Genomic DNA, 22,077 nt, shown 5'->3' with positions numbered 1-22,077 from the left:
TTGATTTATTATATTTGCTGCGGTACTACAAGAAATACATTTCCTGTAAATATGGCGGACAAAGACAAATCTACAAGCATACTTCCCCTTTCGCGGGTTAAAACAATCATGAAAAGTTCACCAGATGTCTCAAGTATAAGTCAAGAGGCACTTTTCATTACGGGCAAGGCAACGGTGTGTATGGTTATTTGATTGGTAATAAACAAACAAACTTGTTCCTGAAAGATTTTCCCAGAGCATGGCCTCCAAATAATCGTAAAAAACACACCGAGAACCTGTGCAGGTGCAGTTATCTGTGACTGCCCCCATTTCACTGCTTAATGATCTGTAAGCAGACACAGGGGAACGTTTACGCTTTAATGCAGTGCTGCACACTACATAGCACTGGTATAAGGCATCTGTTGTACTAAGTAATCGTTATGGACCACTGCTCTCTTATCTTGCAAGGCTCCACTCTAGGAACCCGGATTAGAAGTGTCCCCTACAATCTCTGCTTGTCTTACGTGGCAACTGAATGGAACGGGTGGTCAGTTTTGTTTACATGGCTGATTGTGTGTCCACATTCTCCACGATCTAGCTGATTGTGTGTCTATCACGTTCCCTACCCCCCGTGAAGATTCGTGTTAGAATAGGACTTCAGCAACGCATGCTTGCCATAAGAGGCAACTACGCTAGTCATAAGAGGTGACTAACAGGATCAGGTGGTCAAGCTCGCTGAGTTGGTTGATGCATGTCATTGTATCCCAATTACATGGATCAATGCTCATGACATCAATCACTGGATTGTCTGGTCCAGACTCAATTAGTTACAGACCGTGATATAACTGGAATATTGTTGAGTGTTGTTTTAAACAAACAAACAAAGAAAACTTTCCCTGAGGTCTGGACGATTGTGTGTCCATGTTCCCGAGGTCATAGAATGTTGCTCATAGTATCAACATTATTAACACTGGTTTGACTGGCCACACTCCCATTACGTACTGGCTGCTGGGATCAATAAGATAAAGCTAGAAATTTGATTAAGGGGCCACATTTCTTGTTGAATTCAGTCAATGTTCCTTTTCCTTTGGTCACTATCTAATTAACCTTTTTAGATGTGCAGTTTAGCATGTTTAGTTCTAATTTACAGAAGTAAAGTATTAAAATCACTCAATGAGTCAAGACAGTAATATTCTTCAGTACTCAGATGTGTGATACTAATTAATTCAATCACCATGGTTGTACTATCCACCTGTAATTATGTGGACAGTTACTAGTTGAGCTTACTAGACTAACCAGACTTTTACTAGACTCGGGCTTTTGGCTATTGTCCCAGACTGATAAGATGAATGCATAGTTTGTACTCTGAAGATGTACACTGGTTTATAATGTTTGCAGGTCCCTATTTTAATTTTCTTAATGTTCTGTAAAGTGCAAATTGGTTTACATAGTGTAGGGTATATAAACATGCCAAAAAGAACTTAGCAAAATTTGTATTGTTAACATTGAGACAGCATGGTTTGGATAACCTGCCAGTGACATGTAACACTGTTTTACCTCTGGTATATTGGGGTATATTGTTTGTTTTAGTATGTAGTGGAACTCTATTTTGTTGTGGCATTCAGGTAACAGAGATGAATCAACCTTTATAATGTTTCTATGGTTACAGGAACTGTTCATCCAGGCCCTGGCAAGATTCTCCTTGGAACAGAGCAAGGATCAGAGCTTAGTTGATTACAAAGACTTAGCAGAAATTGTCAACACTGAAGAAACATTGCAGTTCTTACAAGGTAGAACACAATCCCACATAATGATTTGCCCAGCAATGATTTCTAGGTCTGTGGAAACCATAGTCATGGTGACTGTTTAGGGTAGGAATCCCAGATTTGATTTACACTGGCATGGTCTGATGGTGACTGGTTGTGCTATGATATGCCTGAAATACAGTTTAAAACAGCAGATCACCTCACATATTTGACTCATGATGATTTATTTGTAAATTATTACATGTAAATCTCAGATTTTTCTGGACTTTTAACAAGCTAGGCTTAACCAAAAGACATTTTACTAGATCCAGACTTGTGACTAGCTGCATGGCTGCAGACTGTCAATGTAACACAAAGGTCTCTTCATGTACCTCTGTATGTTTCAGGGCAGCAATAGTCATATATCATGTATATACTACAGTAATCATTTACGATCTCAGAACAGTTTATACAGGTGTATATCAGCCTAAACCTCTAACTTGTTTGTATACAGACATCATCCCACGGAAGATAAAGGCAAAAGAGTATTTCCAAATGATGAAGAATGGAGATAGTGAAGTGGATACATGATGGTCCAATCAGTCAGAACAGAGACATTCTTGGTACGTTCTGGGACAGGAGCTGAAGGAACTAGCAAGGCCATGGTCAGCCAACAGATTTGTAATACCTCCTACATTCAGATTCCAGCTTGTTGGAGGTATCCAGTAACCATGGCATCTGGATCATGACCGATGGAGATGACTACATGTCCTTTTTGCTCATTATAGAGAACCCTAGTAGTGCCGTGTTATGGGATTCTGCTACAGCATTCAGTCCATGTCCAGCAGCAGCAGCAGCTTGTGGCTCACTGACAGTGACCAAGGTTCCTTGTATGCATTCAGTGGACAATATTGAGTTTAAATTCTGTGTCACATCTCCAAGATCTCAGCTCTATTATTATTCTGTGGATGACTATTTTCTCCAGCCTGAAACCAATCCGAGAAATGTCAAGACCCGAGGTGTTCATGAGATGATAGGTGGAAGTACTACTTAAGATCATGGCACAAGAAGATTGACAGATGTCCTGCTTCATAATGGTTGGTGATAACACCACCCAAACATGAACGGCATAAGGTGTGATCGCAGAGCTTTGCCCTTTCTTTCAAACCCTGAATGTACAGGTAACCTGAATGATGTGTTATTGTTCTGTGTATGTTTGAGAATAATTGTGTACTTAGGTGTAGAGTAGACCTTCTGAGAATAAATCACCTACAATGCTTGGATTTCTTGATTTTCATGATTTTCATTCTATTGATTGGTGGTGCAGGTTAGTGGTCAAATTTTCACAAATGTTTTGGTGAGTATCATTTTATTCAGCCAAGTAAGGCTGTCATGATAACACTGAGACATCACTGAATAATACCAATGTATCAATTCATGCATGAATTCTGTATCAGTTTTCAGAAAGGAATGTTTACAGAGTGTGCAATAACCCGGCCTGATATCTACTGGGTCTTACCTAGTGTTACCTCATCAGAATGAACCTAAATTAACCAGAAGGCACTAAGTTGAGCACAAACTGGTTGACCTCTTGTTAACCAGGCCACATTCGCAATGCAAGTTAACAATCTCAGATGCAACCATGCGCGTTATGCACAAACTCTTGTAGCTGGGACACATGAACATAGAGGGTTCAGTGCTGAAATGGCACAAATCTATCATGCCTCAAGTACTGTGACAGGTTTGTTTGTTTGTTTGTTGTTTGACGCCGCACTCAGCAATATTCCAGCTATATGACGGCAGTCTGGGCCACACAATCTAGTGACTGACATCATGAGCATCGATCCACGCAATTGGGATACAATGACATGCATCAACCAAGTCAGGGAGCCTGAGACCCGTGAAGATTCCGGGGTAGAATAGGTCTTCAGCAACCCATACTTGCCGTAAAAGGCGACTATGCTTGTTGTAAAAGGCGATTAACGGGATCGGGTGGTCAGGCTCGCTGACTTGGTTGATACATGTCATCGATCCCAAATGCGTGGATCGATGCTCGTGATGTCAATCACTGGATTGTCTGGTCCAGACTCGATTATTTACAGACCGCCGTCATTTAGCTGGAATATTGCTGAGTGCAGCGTTAAACAACAAACAAACAGAGAGCCTGACCATCCGAACCTGTTAGTCATCTCTTACGACAAGCATAGTCGCCTTTTACGTCAAGCATGGGTTGCTGAAGACGTATTGTAGCCCGGATCTTCACGGGTCCTGTGACATGTATCAGTATAGGAGGCAAGAGTGTTATGACATCCCAAATGCCAGGTACAATGTATTGGCAGCAGGTAGCTTCTTGTGTTTCAGTAGAATATGATGAAAATTGTGGTTAACATGGTTAACATCTGAAATAAACACAAGAATCGGACTATAGAAAGTATATTTTATTTAGTCAATAACACAGCTGTAATTGTTGCAACTACCAAAATGTATAATTATGTACATACAGGTACGTTTGTATACACTTGGCAAGTATTGTTTATTAATGTCCAACATACATGAGTTCTCTACGGACACTGGGCACCTGGGCTTGGCTGTACGCCCATCCACGTTAAGCTGTGTTTCTCATCCCCGTGCTGATCTGTGTGACTGGCGAGCAAACATAAAATACCGTATTCGACGTAATAAGCGCCCCGCTCTAATAAGCGTGTACGGCGATATTTGGTAATATATTGGCTAGTGAACAATCCCAATTAGCACCCCTTCCGATTGATCGATGTACACAAGACTTATTTATTCTCGTATAATACGCACTCATGTGTTGTATGCACCCTTAATTATGGGCAATTAAATTCTGGAAAAATATATCTGTTATATATACATATTTCAGGCTGTCAGCATAAACCACAAAATTTATGTTTCAACTCTGTTTTTTCACCAAAATAATATTCTAACAGGAGCCCCCTATTTCTAATTTTGAGACTGCCCAGGGCGCTTATTACATCGAATACAGTATATAAATTGCCTTCAGTTGAGAATATGAAGGACATATGGTTTGATATGTGCAAAAGTCTTCACCTGGTTATAAAACTTAAAAGGTATCATTTTCGAGAAGCCCTCCCAAACTCTCAACATATTTACTGTGCTGTATTCAAAGTACAACACTATTGAGAGCTTTAATCACAGACTAAAATGCAGCTCTATTTCAATAAAATACAGCGCAAATTGTTTTAAGAAATGGGAAATGTCTTACTTTGTATCTGAGCAGGATGATTTCAAGAATGGGTGGATGTAGAACATTAGGACTGACAGAAGATGAGAAACACACTACCTATGAAAGTCTGGGGTCAAAAACGATACACAGTAAGATATATAGCCTAATACTTCACGATGCACTATTTCACTATGTGATGTCCTGTGTTTATGTCAGGACACCACCAAAACAGGATGAGACTGAACAGACTATATATGAATGTCAAACACTATTTGCTTTCAGACCATCAAATATTCAAACAAGATAAATAATTTGTAAAGAGTAGCCTACATACGGATAGGATATTGTTCAGATTAATGCAGGTGTATCGTTTCAGCCTCACTGGTTGTCTGTGTACAAGGGAGTAGTTCAGAGGATGTGACACTTGGAGGTAAAACTATTGCATATCATCAGAATATCACAGACTAGAGAGTCTTAGTTAGGTTCAAAATGGAGATAAGTATGACAGTCTCCATCTTCACGAGGCAAGGGGGTTAACTGACTGTAAAAGTCCATTTTCCACCCTTGCCGAACTAGGCTGGAATTTCTGGGCTCAATCGTGTTGCCACCAGTGGCTATTACGAGTTATGATATAACGTATATACAATGTTCCTCAGTCAGTCAGTCAAGATAATGTATATACAATGTTCCTCAGTCAGTCAGTCAGGATAATGTATATACAATGTTCCTCAGTCAGTCAGTCAGGATAATGTATGTACAATGTTCCACAGTCAGTCAGGATAATGTATATGCAATGTTCCTCAGTCAGTCAGGATAATGTATATACAATGTTCCTCAGTCAGTCAGGATAATGTATATACAACGTTCCTCAGTCAGTCAGGATAATGTATATACAATGTTCCTCAGTCAGTCAGGATAATGTATATACAATGTTCCTCTGTCAGTCAGGATAATGTATATACAATGTTCCTCTGTCAGTCAGGATAATGTATATACAATGTTCCTCAGTCAGTCAGGATAATGTATATACAATGTTCCTCTGTCAGTCCCTCTGTCAGTCAGGATCATGTATTTACAATGCTCCTCAGTCAGGATAATGTACATGCAATATTCCTGTGTCAGTCAGGATAATGTATATACAATGTTCCTCTGTCAGTCAGTGATGATGGTTGGTTGGTTGGTTTGTTGTTTAACGCCACACACAGCAATATCCCAGCTGTATGACGGCGTCTGTAATTAATCGAGTCTGGACCAGACAATTCAGTGATTAATATAATGAGCATTGATCCACGCAATTGGGATCAATGACATGCATCAACCAAGTCAACAAGCCTGACCATCTGATCCCATTAGTCGCCTCTTACGACAAGCATAGTCGCCTCTTACGACAAGCATAGTTGCCTTTTACGGCAAGCATGGGTTACTGAAGACCTATTCTAACCCGGATCTTCACGGGTACAGTGATAATGTATGTACAATGTTCCTCAGTCAGTCAGTGCTTTTCCCATCAAAGTGCTGTTCATAGCACCATATATGTATATATATACTAGATTATGTTACAAGTATAGGTGCAACATCAGATAGTTATCTGATCATGAGATCGTCATGGTTACGAGGAGGAATGAAGATGACAAAATTGATTTTGTTACCAGCTGAAAATACCCTGACTGAAAAAATCCTCTCAATGTTGGAAAGTCCTAATGTAAGATCAGATGCCCAACATTTGTCTGGAATATTGCTCTGTAATTCAACATTCTCTCAGGCACTGTGCTTGTGTCCAGCAGGGGTGGGGAAACAGAGAATCTCGCCCAAGTGTCATTTGATATAAAACATAACAGAACAGGTTATGCCTCAGAGTTTTAAATTTTAACGACAAGTGGTGATATGTTTTATATCAAAAGACACTATGGAAAGATCCTATTTATCATCCAAAACATTCTTCTAATTTTATTTTAGTAATAACCAGTGTCATGAGTGTAACAAGAACACCTAACCAGTGGCAGACACATTAGTGCTGTCATTTGATAGTGTTGTCATGGTAACTGATGGTGTCACAATGGTCTGCTGTTTCATCAGATATGGCTGATATCTCCTGTGGAAGATTATTTGTGGATGATAAATAATATATAGTTTGACATATCATTACATCATAAAATTAAAACAAAAGAACATATGACCAACAGGCATTTGTAATATAAGTTATTAGTTTGTTAAACTTGTTCAGTTATTTGTAATGGACTTGTGATTGTTGCTCATGCATCTTGTCCTATAAAACTGAAAATAAAACTTACCTAACTGACCAAGTTAAGAAACAAAAGTGATGGTAGACAATGTCTGTATATATGTCTTTCATTAATTGATGATAAAACAGAGATACAAATCACAGCATTTTTCAAACTGAGTAGGCATGAAAATAACAAATAAACCCAATAGGGTCTCATAAAAATGTTTTCACCAGGGCTAGATGGGTGGTACTGTCATCATGGTCATTGGTGTGTAGTAGTTGTAGATTTGTCATCTAGTTGTAACTCAAACTGACTGGTTTCTCAAAACAACTACTTGGGTGACAGCTGAAATACTGAGAACAGTTTAATTCAGTGTTAGAAATTGGCACTAGTATTGTAGTCCTTGGAAAAGCCAATGTGTTAAAGGACAAGGACATAAGGACAAGTAGACATTTGCCATTTTAAGGGTTTTGCTATATGTTATTGTGAGGACTAGTGGACTAAAAATGTTGGTTTCTACCTCTGTTATTTGTTTGGAACATATCCCCCATGTGCAGCAAAGAATGTTTGATGTATCTTGAAAATTCAAAATGGCCGCCACACATGCAATGTGCATTGAGAGGGTTGTCCTCAGCACAGAGTTAGTGGACATTGTTCTCAACATGTTGACAGTAAATATGTTACAGTAGAATCTATGATTGAATGTTTGTTTAGCAGCAATCACAACTGAATCTGAAACGCACCAAAGTTGTTTTTCAGCATACATAAATTTGATGCCGATAACCAAAGTGCATCAACCCCTCTGCTCGAATGTACTCCTTAGTGTGTAGAGTGAACTGTCTCAGGATTCCCAGCCAGATAGACTGTTGACAGATTGGAACTCAGAACGTCATGATGTTGGAGTGGTGCATGGCTTGATGAGGGAAGAAGTCATCGTCCTCCATCAACTGGGCCATCAGGTCTTCCTCCTCCTTATTGTATTGGGGGAGCACCATCGGTCTGCAACAGAACACCACCCATCTACAACAAGGGACGGACCATGTGACCATCCAGAAAAAATGGCTGAACGTTTTAAAACAGTGACTTAAACAATAACTAGCCTCTCACGAACATCGCAGTAATCCACTACCCGTCGCCCCCTTGTCCCAAGTAATGGATTACGTTGCTATACACTAACCTTTTTTTTTAGGACCAACGGCATTTGAGCTGGAAGGTTAGGTGAGTCATAAAATATACATGTGTTATTTTTGTTATTGTTTATTTGTTTAACGCCACACTCAGCAAGATTTTAGCTATATGACGGCGGTGTGTAAATAATCGAGTCTGGACAAGACAATCCAGTGATTGACAGCATGAGTATCGATCCACGGAATTGGGATACGATGACACGCATCAACCAAGTCAGTGAGCCTGACCACCCGATCCCGTTATAGTCGCCTCTTACGACAAGCACAGTCACCCTTGACGGCAAGCATGGGTTGCTGAAGACCTATTCTACCCCGGATCTTCATGAGTTTATAGCCGTAAATGGACAAAAATTTAAAAACTATGTAACTAAAACTGTGAATTCTTAAAAGGTTCATATTCAACGGTACCACAGGGAATTGTATGTTGGTCATATATGAACATAGCCTTCAACATTTTATTTGACCGTCATTAACGTATTAACATTGACAATATATCACCCACGGTGTCGTCTGCACTCGTGTATTATTCAGAACGGGAGAGAATCGTTTCTGCAATCATTTAATTGAAGTCCTGCAACGGTCGACGAGTTCTAGCAATTTACCTTAGTTTTAGCCATTAGTTCAACCGTCGTGTCGCCGTGGCGATGTACATTATTGAAAACGTTTAATCGATGAATAACCAAGGTATCACACGCCAGGATCGGTTAGTACAATACAATTTCTGATTCACGTGTGTAAATAAAGCGACTAAACCCTTTCCATTTCCAATAGAAATCTCTGTATAGAGCAGAATCGATTGTACGATTCCGACTAATTACATGTTCGGTTGACACCCGACTGTCGAGGGAAAATGTAGTTTGTTAACACGTATCAGATTCGTTAGTATGAGTGAGTGAGGTTAAAGCTGCTTTAAACAGTTTTTCAGTTACAGTACGACGTGCAGCTTGAAAGCCCGAAGTGATGAAGGTCCTACACGTTTATCGCTTTGGTTTGTTTGTTTATTTGTTGTTTAACGCCGCACTCAGCAATATTCAAGCTATATGACGACGGTCTGTAAATAATCGAGTCTGGTCCAGACAATCCAGTGATTGGTATCATGAGCATGAATCCACGGAATTCGGATACGATGACATGCATCAACCAAGTCAGCGAGCCTGACCACCCGATCCCGTTAGTCGCCTCTTACGACAAGCACAGTCGCCTGTTACGACAAACACAGTCGCCTGTTACGGCAAGCATGGGTTGCTGAAGACCTATTCTATCCCGGATCTTCTTTACCGCTTTGGTAAATCACACGGACACGCGTATGGTGCTGACAAACCTAGAAACACAATCAAGCGAATCGGGGATTCAAAATATATTTCTGGACCACCTAAGGGAGAATTGCAGCGCCTTTAGATTACTGGCCTCTCGCTCCCGTCCAAGTTCATACTACCTTTACACTGGAAGTGAATACGTGAACAGAGAAACGCTTAAGTCATGGTAAGTGTCATCAGTGTATAAATACGCACGTTGGCTTTTGGCTGACGGTCGTCTGTTTTTCCTCTGGCTCACTGGACCGGAGATATCGAGGCGTCTCAAACTCTGAAACAAAACACGACAAGTTACACATAACACATGTCTCGGACGCACTATGATGAAAATATATTAACTATTTTATATCAACTTACAGATAACATATTACAGTGAATCCCCATTAATCTGGGCGAGTGTTCCTGGTCCCACTTGCACAAAGCGATCTTAGCACTAAGATAATCGTAACTCCCATACTTTAACATAGGCTTACAATAGTTGTAGTGCTAAGATTGCTTTGTGCAAGTGAGCCCTGGTAAATTCGTCCGGATTAGAAACTGTCCGGATAAACTACTAGACTTGACTAATAAGACTAGGAGTTCTACTGTCTAGACGATGCCTGCCATTTCTACGACATTTTGTATTCCACGTAAAAACGTTTCTCTGCCTACAGCGACGCCCCATGTTAATAATGATTATCCGGCTAGGTTCGAAATCTTTCTTCAGCACCTCATGCTTGTCGTAAGAGGCGACTAACCATCTTCCCGAGGCAAGAGAGTTAACTGACTTTAAAAGTCCAGTTTCCACCCTTGCCGAACTAGGCTGGAATTACTAGGCTCGATCGTAGCGCCACCAGTGGCTATTACCAAATATGTCCCGTCTAAGCCTCTCCTAAGGACCAATCTGATTCCACCTCTCGTATCACTTGCGTTTGCTTCACACAAAATGGTTGCTCCCGGCCAGGACGATCTGATCGATAATCAATATCTATATTGTGATAAAACGGGTCTTACATCGCGAAATGCATCAAATCACGTGAGCACCTTGATTAAAAACATGAGAAGATTTTGAAAATATCTGCTGACAACAAGTGTTTTGCAAATCCTGCAATCGACCGAAATCTGCACGACAGTTTACGAACCGGATTTCAATTTCGGTGCGCGATTTTGATTGGACTATGCATAGACTCGTTAGTCCAGCCAAAATGTATCTCCATAATACCAGCCTAGTTCGGCAAGGGTGGAAACTGGACTTTTATAGTCAGTTAACTCTCTTGCCTCGGGAAGATGGCGACTAAAGGGATCGGGTGAACAGGCTCGCTGACTTGCTTGATGCATGTCATCGTATCCCATTTCTGTGGATCGATGCTGTTGATGTGAGTCGCTGGATTGTCTGCTCCAGTCTCGATTATTTACAGACCTCGTCATATGGCTAAACTATTGCCGAGGACGGCGTTAAACAACTAACAAACAAACAAATTATAATTCTTAATGTCTGTTTCACGACCATGTGGTCGAGGCTTAGTGGGTCTGCTGAGAGATGCTAGTTCATCCACTGAAATGAAATCATCTACACAGGTGTATAGCTGTCGCCCCGTGGGGATTCAGGATGAGAATTGGTCCACAGCGATCGAGCATTCAGACTAGGTGACTTTGTTGATAGCGTATCATCGTACCCCAACAACGTGGATGATGATATCAGTCACAGGATCGTCTGGTCCAGACTCGACTATTTACAGGCCGTTGTCACATGGATGGAACACTGCTGAGTGTGGCATTAAAGAAACAAACAACTATGTTTAACTTTCGTCGGATCACTAATGGCTTATCTAATTTTTAAACTTACCGTCTTGATTGGAGAAAATGTCCTTTTCTCGAACAGGCTGTAACAAAATGAGAACTTGATTACTATGGGAGTTCTCGCATGTCTCACTTATAAATACAAAACATTCCCCATTTGTTACTGGATGGAACAAGCTTGGATGATCATGATGCGACGGAACCTGTCTAAATCAGCGCATGTTATTTGTGTGATAGTCATATAAGTAGCGGTGATAGCGACCAGCAATGGCAGAACCAACCTACCTTTCCCTGGTTCGCAGCCCGGAACTTGGAGGCATCAAACCCCTTGGTTGTCTGAAATGAATCAAACATGGCGTATCCGTTCAACTGTAAAGGTTCAACTAACATTCAGCAGCTGACAGGATGTTGTGTAGTGAGTGCAACGTGAAGACAGCAGTGTCGAATGTTAGGTTATGTGGTCGAGCCCAAATATGAAGATACCACGTGATATTGTTAAAGTGCAATGTGAAGATGGCACGTGGTCTTGTTAAAGTGCAATGTGAAGATGTCACGTGGTCTTGTTAAAGTGCAATGTGAAAATGTCACGTGGTCTTGTGAAAGTACAATGTGATGATGTCACGTGGTCTTGTGAAAGTGCAATGTGAAGAAGTCACGTGGTCTTGTGAAAGTTCAATGTGGAGATGCCACGTGAGAGTGAGTGAGTATGTTTTTACGCCGCTTTTAGCAATATTCCTGCCATATTATGTCGGGGGGACACTAGAAATGGGTTTCACACACTCTACCCTTGTGTTGATTCGAACCCAAATCTTTGGCGTGACGAGGGAACGCTGTAGCCATAAGGCTACCCATGGGCGGATACAGATGGGGGTGCGGGGGTGCGCAACCCCCTTTTTATTTCTATATTTTTTTTTTATTTCTGTATAAATTACCACCAAAGACAATAAATAGATCTTAATTGTGCACCCCCTTTTCAAAAAAGCTGTATCCGCCCATGCTACCCCACCGTCCAACAATCCATGTCCTCTTACTTCCAGCGGACAGGGATATATAACAATACATGCCGTCTATGTCGAAGGATAATATTTCCTTTGTATTGCAGATATATTGAATTTTTGACTCTGCATTGCTGAAATATTGAATCATGGTAATGTATATTGTTTGTATGGTAAGACTTGTCAACGGAATGCAATGTATTCTGTTTCGTTGAGTTCACCTAGTGTATCATGGTATATACATAAGTGGCAACACGACCACACGTTCACAAATCTTAATCAAGTTCACAGCACAAAGCGTAGCGCTGTATTATTTGCATTTAGATTACCCGAACCGAGTCGGGGGAACGCGCTTTGGTGAAAGAAACGTTTTAAGTAATCGTAACGTCGTAAACTCGCCTAGAATAAACAATATGTTTTGAAAGCAGTCTCAGTATGATGTTGGTTCTTATCACTCAATGTCAAAATCTGAAGGAGAGTCATGAGTTCAAAGTAACAATGCACAGTGTGATATATATATATATATATACATATATATATATATATATAGTCTATGTGTATAGTCCCTATACAAAATATTGCCAACTTCAACTGTCTTTTTTGAAACTGTCTTTAGAGAAGAAATCAAAACCAATACTACTTTTTTAGGAAGAATGGTAATCTGGCACTGGCACCAATTGTTTTTAACATTTTAAAACGGTATTAGTAAATGATCCACGTATCGTTTGAATAGATTTATGTATATATACTTTCGCCCTGATGTTTGTTTCGTGATTAGCAATGCGCTCTACGTGACTCAGCGCCCGAGGTGAAAACAGCGCCCACTCCCGTAGATCTAGGTGAGACCTTCACACGTCGCCAAGGATATATTTGATTAAGCCTTGGGATTATGACCTGCCAGAATTATAGGCATGCTGCATCAATAAGTGAATACATATTATAAGAGAGAATAGTGTGAGCCCCAGTGGGGGATCGATGAGGCAGGAATGATGGCCTCCCGTGGAACAACACGCACGTTCCTATCCGTCCCGACAGGTTTGTTTGTTTGTTTGTTGTTTACCGCCGCAAGATTTCAGTTATATGACGGCGGTCTGTAAATAATCCAGTATGGACCAGACAATCCAGTGATTGACATCATGAGCATCGATCTACACAATTGGGATACGATGACATAGATCAACCAAATCAGCGATCCCGTTAGTCGGATCTTCCGACAAGCAGTCACCTCTTACGGCAAGCATAGGTTGCTGAAGACCTATTCTAACCCGGATCCTCACGGGTCCGACGGGTTAGAAGGAGATGAAGGGCGGGACACATCCTTCCCCGGAAAACCAGCAGGACTGACTCAACAGTAAACCGAAAGAGACCTATTTTCCTTCAAAGCTGACTTCGCGGGAAATAATTAATCTTTTTGGACGTTCATCTGAAACCGATATCCGAGCCGATACTAATTTATATCAAGCATCATCCGGTTATTGAAGTATGTGCATCATAATCATTGATTCTAACTTCAGCCTGTGTGAGAGGACTTACCGAGGCGTGTCATGGCAGCAAACAAACGAGATTACTATATAGCAACACGTATACACGTGTGTGTGTGTGTGTGTGTGTGTGTGTGTGTGTGTGTGTGTGCTATAGCTACCTAGACTTACGCCGATTTTTAGTGCTAGCCCAATGAGATACCATTCCGCCGTTTATCAACTCAGAGACACAGTAAACTGACTCTTGTTTTGCCCCTTAATGCCGAGCACCAGACAGGGCAACAACAAGTAACAACTTTTGGACGCCTTTTTGTATGGCGCGGCCGGGGATCGAACCACTAACTTCCGCCCTCCTGGCAGTCGCTTCATCTACTACACCATCTACGGAGGCAGTTATTGTGACTGTTATTGTCCCGGCAATACAGAGAGCGCCACTGTTAGGGACTTGCATGCAGGCTTGGAAACAGTTACCGACCCATGGTTCGACCGTACCGAATAAATTAAAAAGGGAACCCAACTCAAGCCTAGAATTCTTTGGCAGGTCTAGACCTCAGCTCTGAAATTAAGCATTGTATTGTAAGGCTCGATTTGTATTTTGTTTATTTGTTGGTTGGTTGGTTGTTTAACGCCGCACTCTGCAATATTCCAGCTATATGACGGCGGTCTGTAAATAATCGAGTCTGGATCAGACATACCAGTGATTGATATAAAGAGCATCGATCCACGCATTTGGGATCGATGACATGCATTAACCAAGTCAGCGAGCCTGACCACCCGATCCCGTTAGTCGCCTTTTACGACAAGCATAGTAACCTTTTACGGCAAGCATGGGTTGCTGAAGACCAATCTATACCCCGGAATCTTCACGGGTCTATTTTGTTTATTGTATTTTATAGATATTTTTGGTTAAATAAGATAACTTTATTTCTGGGACTAAATGTTAGTCCAGGTTCGACAACACTGAGGACGTTCTGGAACGAGACGAAGGTGATTCAAGGCTTCCTTCTGTTACCTAACTTGCCCAGTGAGTACAGGATACAAAGCAATGAATTCTTGCCTGTGCACTATGTCTTGGACTCAAGAACGGAACACGAGTCTCATTCAAGGCATTTGACTGTGACTAATACTCGACATTCGTGTGTGCACTGACTTGTGTAATAGTGCCTGTTATTTATTGCTGCTGTCACATATTTGACCCATCGTATTGTTTTTGTGATTCTAAACATAATCCTGCGTATTTAAAAATAATTTGTTAATTATTCGTTGATCTTGTGTGGTTATTTGCTGACTTCACAATTTAGTTCTGTACGTACCGATTTCTGGGTTCTCCTACATGTTTCAACTTTGGAATCAACGAGTCACAATAGGACATAATGGCAACACCGTGACCAGCTTAGAACAACACTGGCGGGGACACTGTCATAAGGATAGCCACAGCACAGCCAACGTGCTGACATATGCCTACGACGCCATATGCAATGCATAGCGAGTATCACGTGTGTGATTGTGTCGTAATGGCTCATGAAACGAGTGACTGAGTATTTGCATTTGAGAGAACTAGGATTTGGATGCAAGTTTCGTGAAAGGTGTAGAGCACGCACGCACGCACGCACACTAATCTCTTTATTATCCAAACTTTATCTGTAATGGCGAAGATGCCTTTTGCGTTGTGATATCATTTTACATTAAATCAACAATGATGTCTGTATTACGTATTAACATTAGGCCAATATTGCGTTAATCAATACAGCACAAATGATTCGACTAGATGTCCTACCGCGATTATCTTGCGCAATAATCACCATATGTATATATAATAGCCAGTGATATGCCAAGAATACCGAAGGCAATGCATGTTATATCGGCATTCTACTCCATACACAGTATATGCGGGGATATGAGCTAAGGTCACATGAGGCAATACACAAGCAGTTATATTTTACAGGACAGCACAGGCAATACATACGTGGGTCCGATTATTAAAAATTGAATCAACTGAAGTTACCATATTTCTGGCAACCAGGGTTGACAATGCAGTGTTAATTTAGGATAACTTTTGGCAGTACCCGAAATATAATACAATTATGGCTGCGGGGAGTAGGAGAAACACGGCAGCCATGTGTATTGTTATAACAGACATGTACGAGAGGTTAACAAGTGTTTTATTGCTTGCCAAAGCTGCCATTGTACCTTTTCTATTCAATGCATGTGAAACGACAAGAAAGTTCAAAATAGCGCGTAGAGCATCAAAAAGAAACGCAAAATCACCATTAAAGTGGCATTATTTATTCTAAAGTGTTTATGTTTTTTCGTATGAAGAGTGAATATGTTCTATTGAGATTTGTGTTAAGAAGTATTCGGAATCAGAGGTGAGCAAATGAGACTCAATTGTAAGAAGTGAAAAATCAGATGGTATTCGGTATTACCATGGTAGCATTTCCTCTGTAATTCACACAGCAATCTGAACAATGCAGCCCTGTCTTGTCGCTGTATCGTGTTCGCCTTGCACCTGCGGCTCTGTGGGTTGGGTAAGGCTACTGTTTTATTGTTCAACACCACACGTAAATCAGGATACCTGTGGTTTGTAGTCCACGTGATACTATAAACGTGATATGTTACTCCAGGAATACTGATAAAAAGTGCAGTTTCTAGTGAACCGCGTTAAGCACATCATACTACTCAACTTTTGAAAGGGATACTGAGATATGTCAAAAGTACACTCGAGAATCGTGCAATTTTGTGTTTCATGGAAACATAAAAAATATACCTATCCAAAGTTGAGTAGTATATTCACAGGCGATGTGATACCAATTTCTCACATCAGCTGCATGTTTTCTAGGACAGCGTTTCTGGCGATTCTCCTGGTCTTTATAGCGCAAAGAAATTTTCAATAAAAGTTGAAACGTGAAGAAAGGCTCGTTTAGATCTTGTTACAATTCAGCTTCCGTCGAAACAATGTCAGTGGCACTATTCTGTAGATATACATTAATATATACGAGCTGAATTACTTCAAACTGGCATGGATACCTTAAGTAGAATATTCGTCAGCCAACAACAGTTCCGGAGGGTAACGTTGATCAGTGACATGATTAATTCCAAAAATAATATTTCTAAAAAAAAATTTAGGCTTCTTCAGTTTGAACGTTTTTTTTATAAACGAGTTTAAGTAACACGTGGTCTATTGTATGGTGTAAATATACCACTCAATCTCAAATTGCATACTCACTTTATGTATAGACATGCGGTAATATCTAATGCAATTAATGACAGATAAAACTTTGGCGAATTGAATCATCGGCTGTGGTATCCTTGACCTGGTGAACGAATACACATCGCACGTTAATGGTAATATCTACACGGCGTATATATTATACTAGTATTTAAAGAATGGCTTCCTTGTCTTGACCAGACATTGACTAATTGAATTGTAAGTTAAACTTCTTTTTTCTCTATCATTTACTAAGACGCCAGGACAATTTCAGATAAAAGTGTATCGTCAACGGGGTTCGAACCCACGCAGTCAATACCGTAGGCTGATGAATGTAGTCTTCTACCAAGGCGTAATGGCAGAGGTCCTGTGAAATTACCAAAGGCATATATACTAACATCAAGACGTATTGTTAATCATTGTATGAACGGGTATGTTGGCGCTATACACAGCTTTTTATTATGACATTAAACCTACGGTTGTGGGTTCGAATCCCGGTTCACCCCGATTATGTTTCTAGGTTTGTCAGCACCATAACCGTGCTCGTGGGTTTCACCAAAGTGGTAAACGTCTGAGACCTGCATCAGGTCGGGCTTTCCTCCCACATTAAGCGGACACGCCTTGATATAACTGGACTACTGTTAAATGCGGTTCGGTCGGGGAGCCTAGTGGTTAAAGCGTTCGCTCGTCACGCCGAAGACACGGGTTCGATTCCCGACATAGGTACAATGTGTGAAGCCCATTTCTGGTGTCCCCAACTGTGATATTGCTGGAATATTGCTAAAGGCGGCGTAAAACCATACTCACTCACTGTTAAAAGCGGCGTTAAACCCAACTCACTCACTTATATTCACTGATAATTTAACTAATGAGCACATATTTGCTATTGCATTGACAGAAAACCTTCTTGTTATAATTTACATGTAAAATACCGTGTTACATATACCAAAGGAGAAAACAAGGGTTCACATGTTTCGTGGACACTGTAACTTACACAGTTTCTCCAACCAAAGGGGTAAGAAATGTTCTTCCTTTCTGTTCAAAGTTATGTTTTAGAGAGGTTGTTATTCAAAACTAAAGACATGACAGGAGTGAAAAGGTGCTTACACGTTTTAGATGTAACTGTGTAAGTCACATGGAAACTGTGGCCCAGTATTGAAATATTCTAGACGTGTGATTTGTTATCTTTGACCCTTACATAACACTGGTTGATTCTAGTCAACCCTGGTTGCTAGAAATGGGGTGACCTCGGTTGACTGAAGTCAATCAAAATTTCATATTCGTGGTAACGAACATGCAATCAGCTGACAGTGCAAGGAGCTCACGTTACAGATTAGCGTGTAGTGACTTGTGAAGTATTGTTTTGACTGTGCTGTAGAGTAATACATACCTCAATTACCTCCTACCAGTCGCAATGGGAATAAAACAGAGCCATTCATACCATGTCAGCTGTAGTTTACATAACACAAGTTACCTTTATCGACGTATAGAAAGTTACACTGATAACACATTAAACAAATGTTAAACAATGGAAACTAAATATACCATAAGAAATATTAAGAAATATTTCATGACTGTCTGAACAGGTCAAGTTAAATTCATAGATTAAAATAAATAAACAAAACGCCATACAACGCCTGTGAATAGAGGTAACTTCACAGTAACTATGCACTCTGGATGTTAAGTAACATGACATTCCCAATCAGTTACATGTTTTCAAGGTTCATTAACTAATCGCCAATATATTATATGTCTGTTATATAGGATTGCAGGGTATTATGAATAGCCGGCTATTATAGAATTATGTTCTTATGACTTACAGGAGGAGATTTAAATGTGTACCTCTACTACATAGTGCACGTGGTGAACCCAAGCAAAATACGGCCATACATCTAGCTGCATGGTATCATTAAAACAGAGTAAATTACCTCATATTATCTTAAAGGTGAGCTACGGCAAGACACAAAGGCAGTCCTAGCAAGTTTTATCAAAGTACTCAAAAACACTATTTGCTACAATCTATAAATTCAAATTTTATGAAGAACATTCTTGTAGTTAATATATATATAGTTAAAAATTACAATATTGAAAAAGTAGACGAAGAGAATCTCTTATTTCACATATGCTACTCATTTGACGTCAAGACAGCCCCTTTAAGAACATGTTTGATGTTTGGTCAGTTGTTTTCCAACATATGAGCAAATAATATAATTATAAATCATATATTAACGTGTGTTTTTTTAATTTATTTAATATATATTTCTTATTGGACAAATGGTTAGAATAAAGAAAGGCTTCCCCCTACCGTCTCTTCTTCCTTGTCCTCGTCAATGCCCCAGTCGTCTGGGTTCCTGTAGATCGTCTTCTCTCGAATCAACCTATCCTGTCCGAATGTGTACTGTTGCCGCGTGTGGCGTTGTGCGTAGGTCTCTGGGTATAGTTCCTGAGTTTTCATTTCGTTATGCGCGTTCTGCTCTTGTTCCCCATGTGACACCTTAGAGTGCGGTTTGGGCACTGGTTTTGAAGTCGTCGTTCCGAGGAAGTCGTCCCAGTCATCGTCGTCGAGGTCGGAGTCACTATTCCATTCCAGTTTACTGACGGGTTTTGTGTCTGTTTTAACTGACTTACTTGGAGAACGCTCCGTAGTAGTTTTTTCAACATTTGAGTCTTTAACGGGTGATTTCGACGGCGATTGATTCGTCGTTCCGGTGTCCGTATTGGTTCCGCTTTTGGAATGACCCGTCGTGGACTTTATGGATACGTTGTTATTTACATTAGCAACAGCGACTGGTTTTGAACCCCCTCCCCTCGTATCGACCCTACCTGTCTTTTCTTTACTAGATCCAGATCCCATCGTTTCACATCAACTTCACATATATCATCACATTCAAATAAAATTAAATCTGTTTTCTGTAAAGCCAATTCCGACTGGAAAACAACCGCAACACAAGCCTTGCATTTCTACCGGAGAACACTCACGGCTTATCAGCCGTAGGCATGCAAACTGGTGTTGCATGCTAAGCAGTGATTATCTCCCTTGGTCGTTCGCTAACCACGTGTTAAGTTGCGCGAGTGTTATATAGGCTATTGGACTTGTTCAATGAACTAAGAATAGACCAAAGATACACTGTCAGGGCGAGGCAGTTCAAATACTCACAATAAACAGGCGCTATTGAAATAGGTATGTTCGATCACGTAAACGTGCGAATTGGAACCGCAAAACTGATCGTGTTGATTATGCACACTACACCCGTTGCACTTTAAATATAGTGTGTATAACTGTCAGTTATTGTATTACGTATGCCATGTTCGATAAATTTTATATATTAAAGAACCATAAAAAATAAACGTCGCTCGCAGAAAGAATTTTGTACAAAATTACTTTTACCTCACCTTTTCGTAATTTCTTGATGCGATCTTACCATTCTGCTTTTATGCACTTCGAAAATCAACAAATCTAACATTATTTTACAATGACAATACTAATCATGATAACGTCTATATCTTGATTAATCACATTAACAGTACAATAACTCAGGCCTGACCGGTAAGAACACAAGAAAATAAAGGCCCGTACGTCACGTGGTGTTGATAACATCAGTAGCATTCTATTGAGTATACCACTGATTATCCACACAGTGTAGCTGATATTAGTATTATCTTACTAATTCCACTTTAAGGGCACGACATGAACCACAGGGAGGGAGTGCCAGATTACTGAATTGTGTGAGGCAAGGGTTATACAATACCCATTAATCCTCGTTAGTACATCCACCCTTACGTGTTTTCATTCATCCTTTGAGTGAGTTGGGTTTAACGCCGCTTTTAACATTATTCCAGTTATATCATGGCGTGTCAGCTTAATGTGGGAGGAAAGCAGTGATGCAGGTCTTAGACGTTTACCTCTTTGGTGAAACCCACGAGCACGGGTATGATGCTGACAAACCTAGAAACATAATCGATGCAAACCGGGATTCGAACCCACAATCATAGGTTTCTGGCGTGCTCAAGGGACGCAACTCTGCAGAGCGAATCGCGGCGCCTTAGACGACTGGGTCACCTGTGCCCTTTATCTTTTGAATTGTTTGCATATATATCCTGGGTGTGAATTTCCAACCTCAACTATAGCAGTACATCTGTGTTATAATTGATATGATGGACGCAAAATAACGTTTGCAGAGGTAATTTTAATATTATAATAGGCGACGGGATAATAATGATGAATGCAATGTAACGTCATATATACTATTTGTAAAAGTAAACCATCAATATATTTTTTATCCATTTAAAGTGAGTGAGTGAGTTGGGTTTTACGCCGCTTTTAACAATATTCCAGTTATATCAAGGCGTGTCAGCTTAATGTGGAAGGAAGGCCCGAGGTGATGCAGGTCTCAGACGTTTACTACTCCGGTGAAACCCACGAGCACGGGTATGGTGCTGACAAACCTAGAAACATAATCGGGGCGTACCGGGATTCGAACCCACAATCATAGGGTTCTGGCGTGTCCAAGGGACGCAACTCTGCACAGCGAATCGCAGCACCTTAAACGACTGGGCCACCCGTGCCCCCCTTATCCATTTAAAGGCCACGGGCCCCAAAAACATAATACGACAATCGATTCATCCAAATATCAAACTGATTTAACTAACATTCTTGATGAAGGGACTTATGCACATCATTTCCTCGGGTTGAATATAAACTTTGATACCTGTACATTAGTAGTGTTACAATTTGAAGACGTATTATGTGCAAACGATTCCAATGTAGGATTAGGGTAGTATTTAGGATTAATGTATTTCACTCTTAGGTCAGTCATCTTCCCGAGGCAAGAGAGTTAACTGACTTTAAAAGTCCAGTTTCCACCCTTGCCGAACTAGGCTGGAATTACTGGGCTCGATCGTAGCGCAACCAGTGGCTAATACCAATTATGTCCCTTCTAAGCCTCTCCTAAGGACC

General features: G+C 40.5%; 2 protein-coding genes across 2 annotated transcripts; one reads left to right on the top strand and one right to left on the bottom strand.

Moving 5' to 3' along the window:
- The first annotated feature begins 51 nt into the window (after window positions 1-51).
- On the top strand, window positions 52-2,987 carry LOC139461406 (chromatin accessibility complex protein 1-like). Its single transcript, XM_071242994.1, has 3 exons — window positions 52-174; window positions 1,649-1,769; window positions 2,239-2,987. The coding sequence occupies exons 1-3, from the start codon at window positions 52-54 to the stop codon at window positions 2,313-2,315; spliced, it is 321 nt and encodes a 106-aa protein (XP_071099095.1). The 3' UTR covers window positions 2,316-2,987.
- A 2,082-nt stretch (window positions 2,988-5,069) lies between these two features.
- On the bottom strand, window positions 5,070-20,111 carry LOC139474170 (uncharacterized). Its single transcript, XM_071257069.1, has 5 exons — window positions 19,426-20,111; window positions 11,722-11,772; window positions 11,483-11,519; window positions 9,856-9,928; window positions 5,070-8,156 (listed from the first exon to the last, which is right to left on the bottom strand). The coding sequence occupies exons 1-5, from the start codon at window positions 19,972-19,974 to the stop codon at window positions 8,039-8,041; spliced, it is 828 nt and encodes a 275-aa protein (XP_071113170.1). The 5' UTR covers window positions 19,975-20,111; the 3' UTR covers window positions 5,070-8,038.
- Between the last annotated feature and the right edge of the window lie 1,966 nt (window positions 20,112-22,077).

Source organism: Haliotis cracherodii, unplaced genomic scaffold, assembly GCF_022045235.1.
Source record: "Haliotis cracherodii isolate W230 unplaced genomic scaffold, xgHalCrac1.p SCAF_1, whole genome shotgun sequence".
In the NCBI taxonomy this organism is placed as follows: Eukaryota; Metazoa; Mollusca; class Gastropoda; order Lepetellida; family Haliotidae; genus Haliotis; species Haliotis cracherodii.
This window is presented reverse-complemented; position numbering and strand designations above follow the sequence as displayed.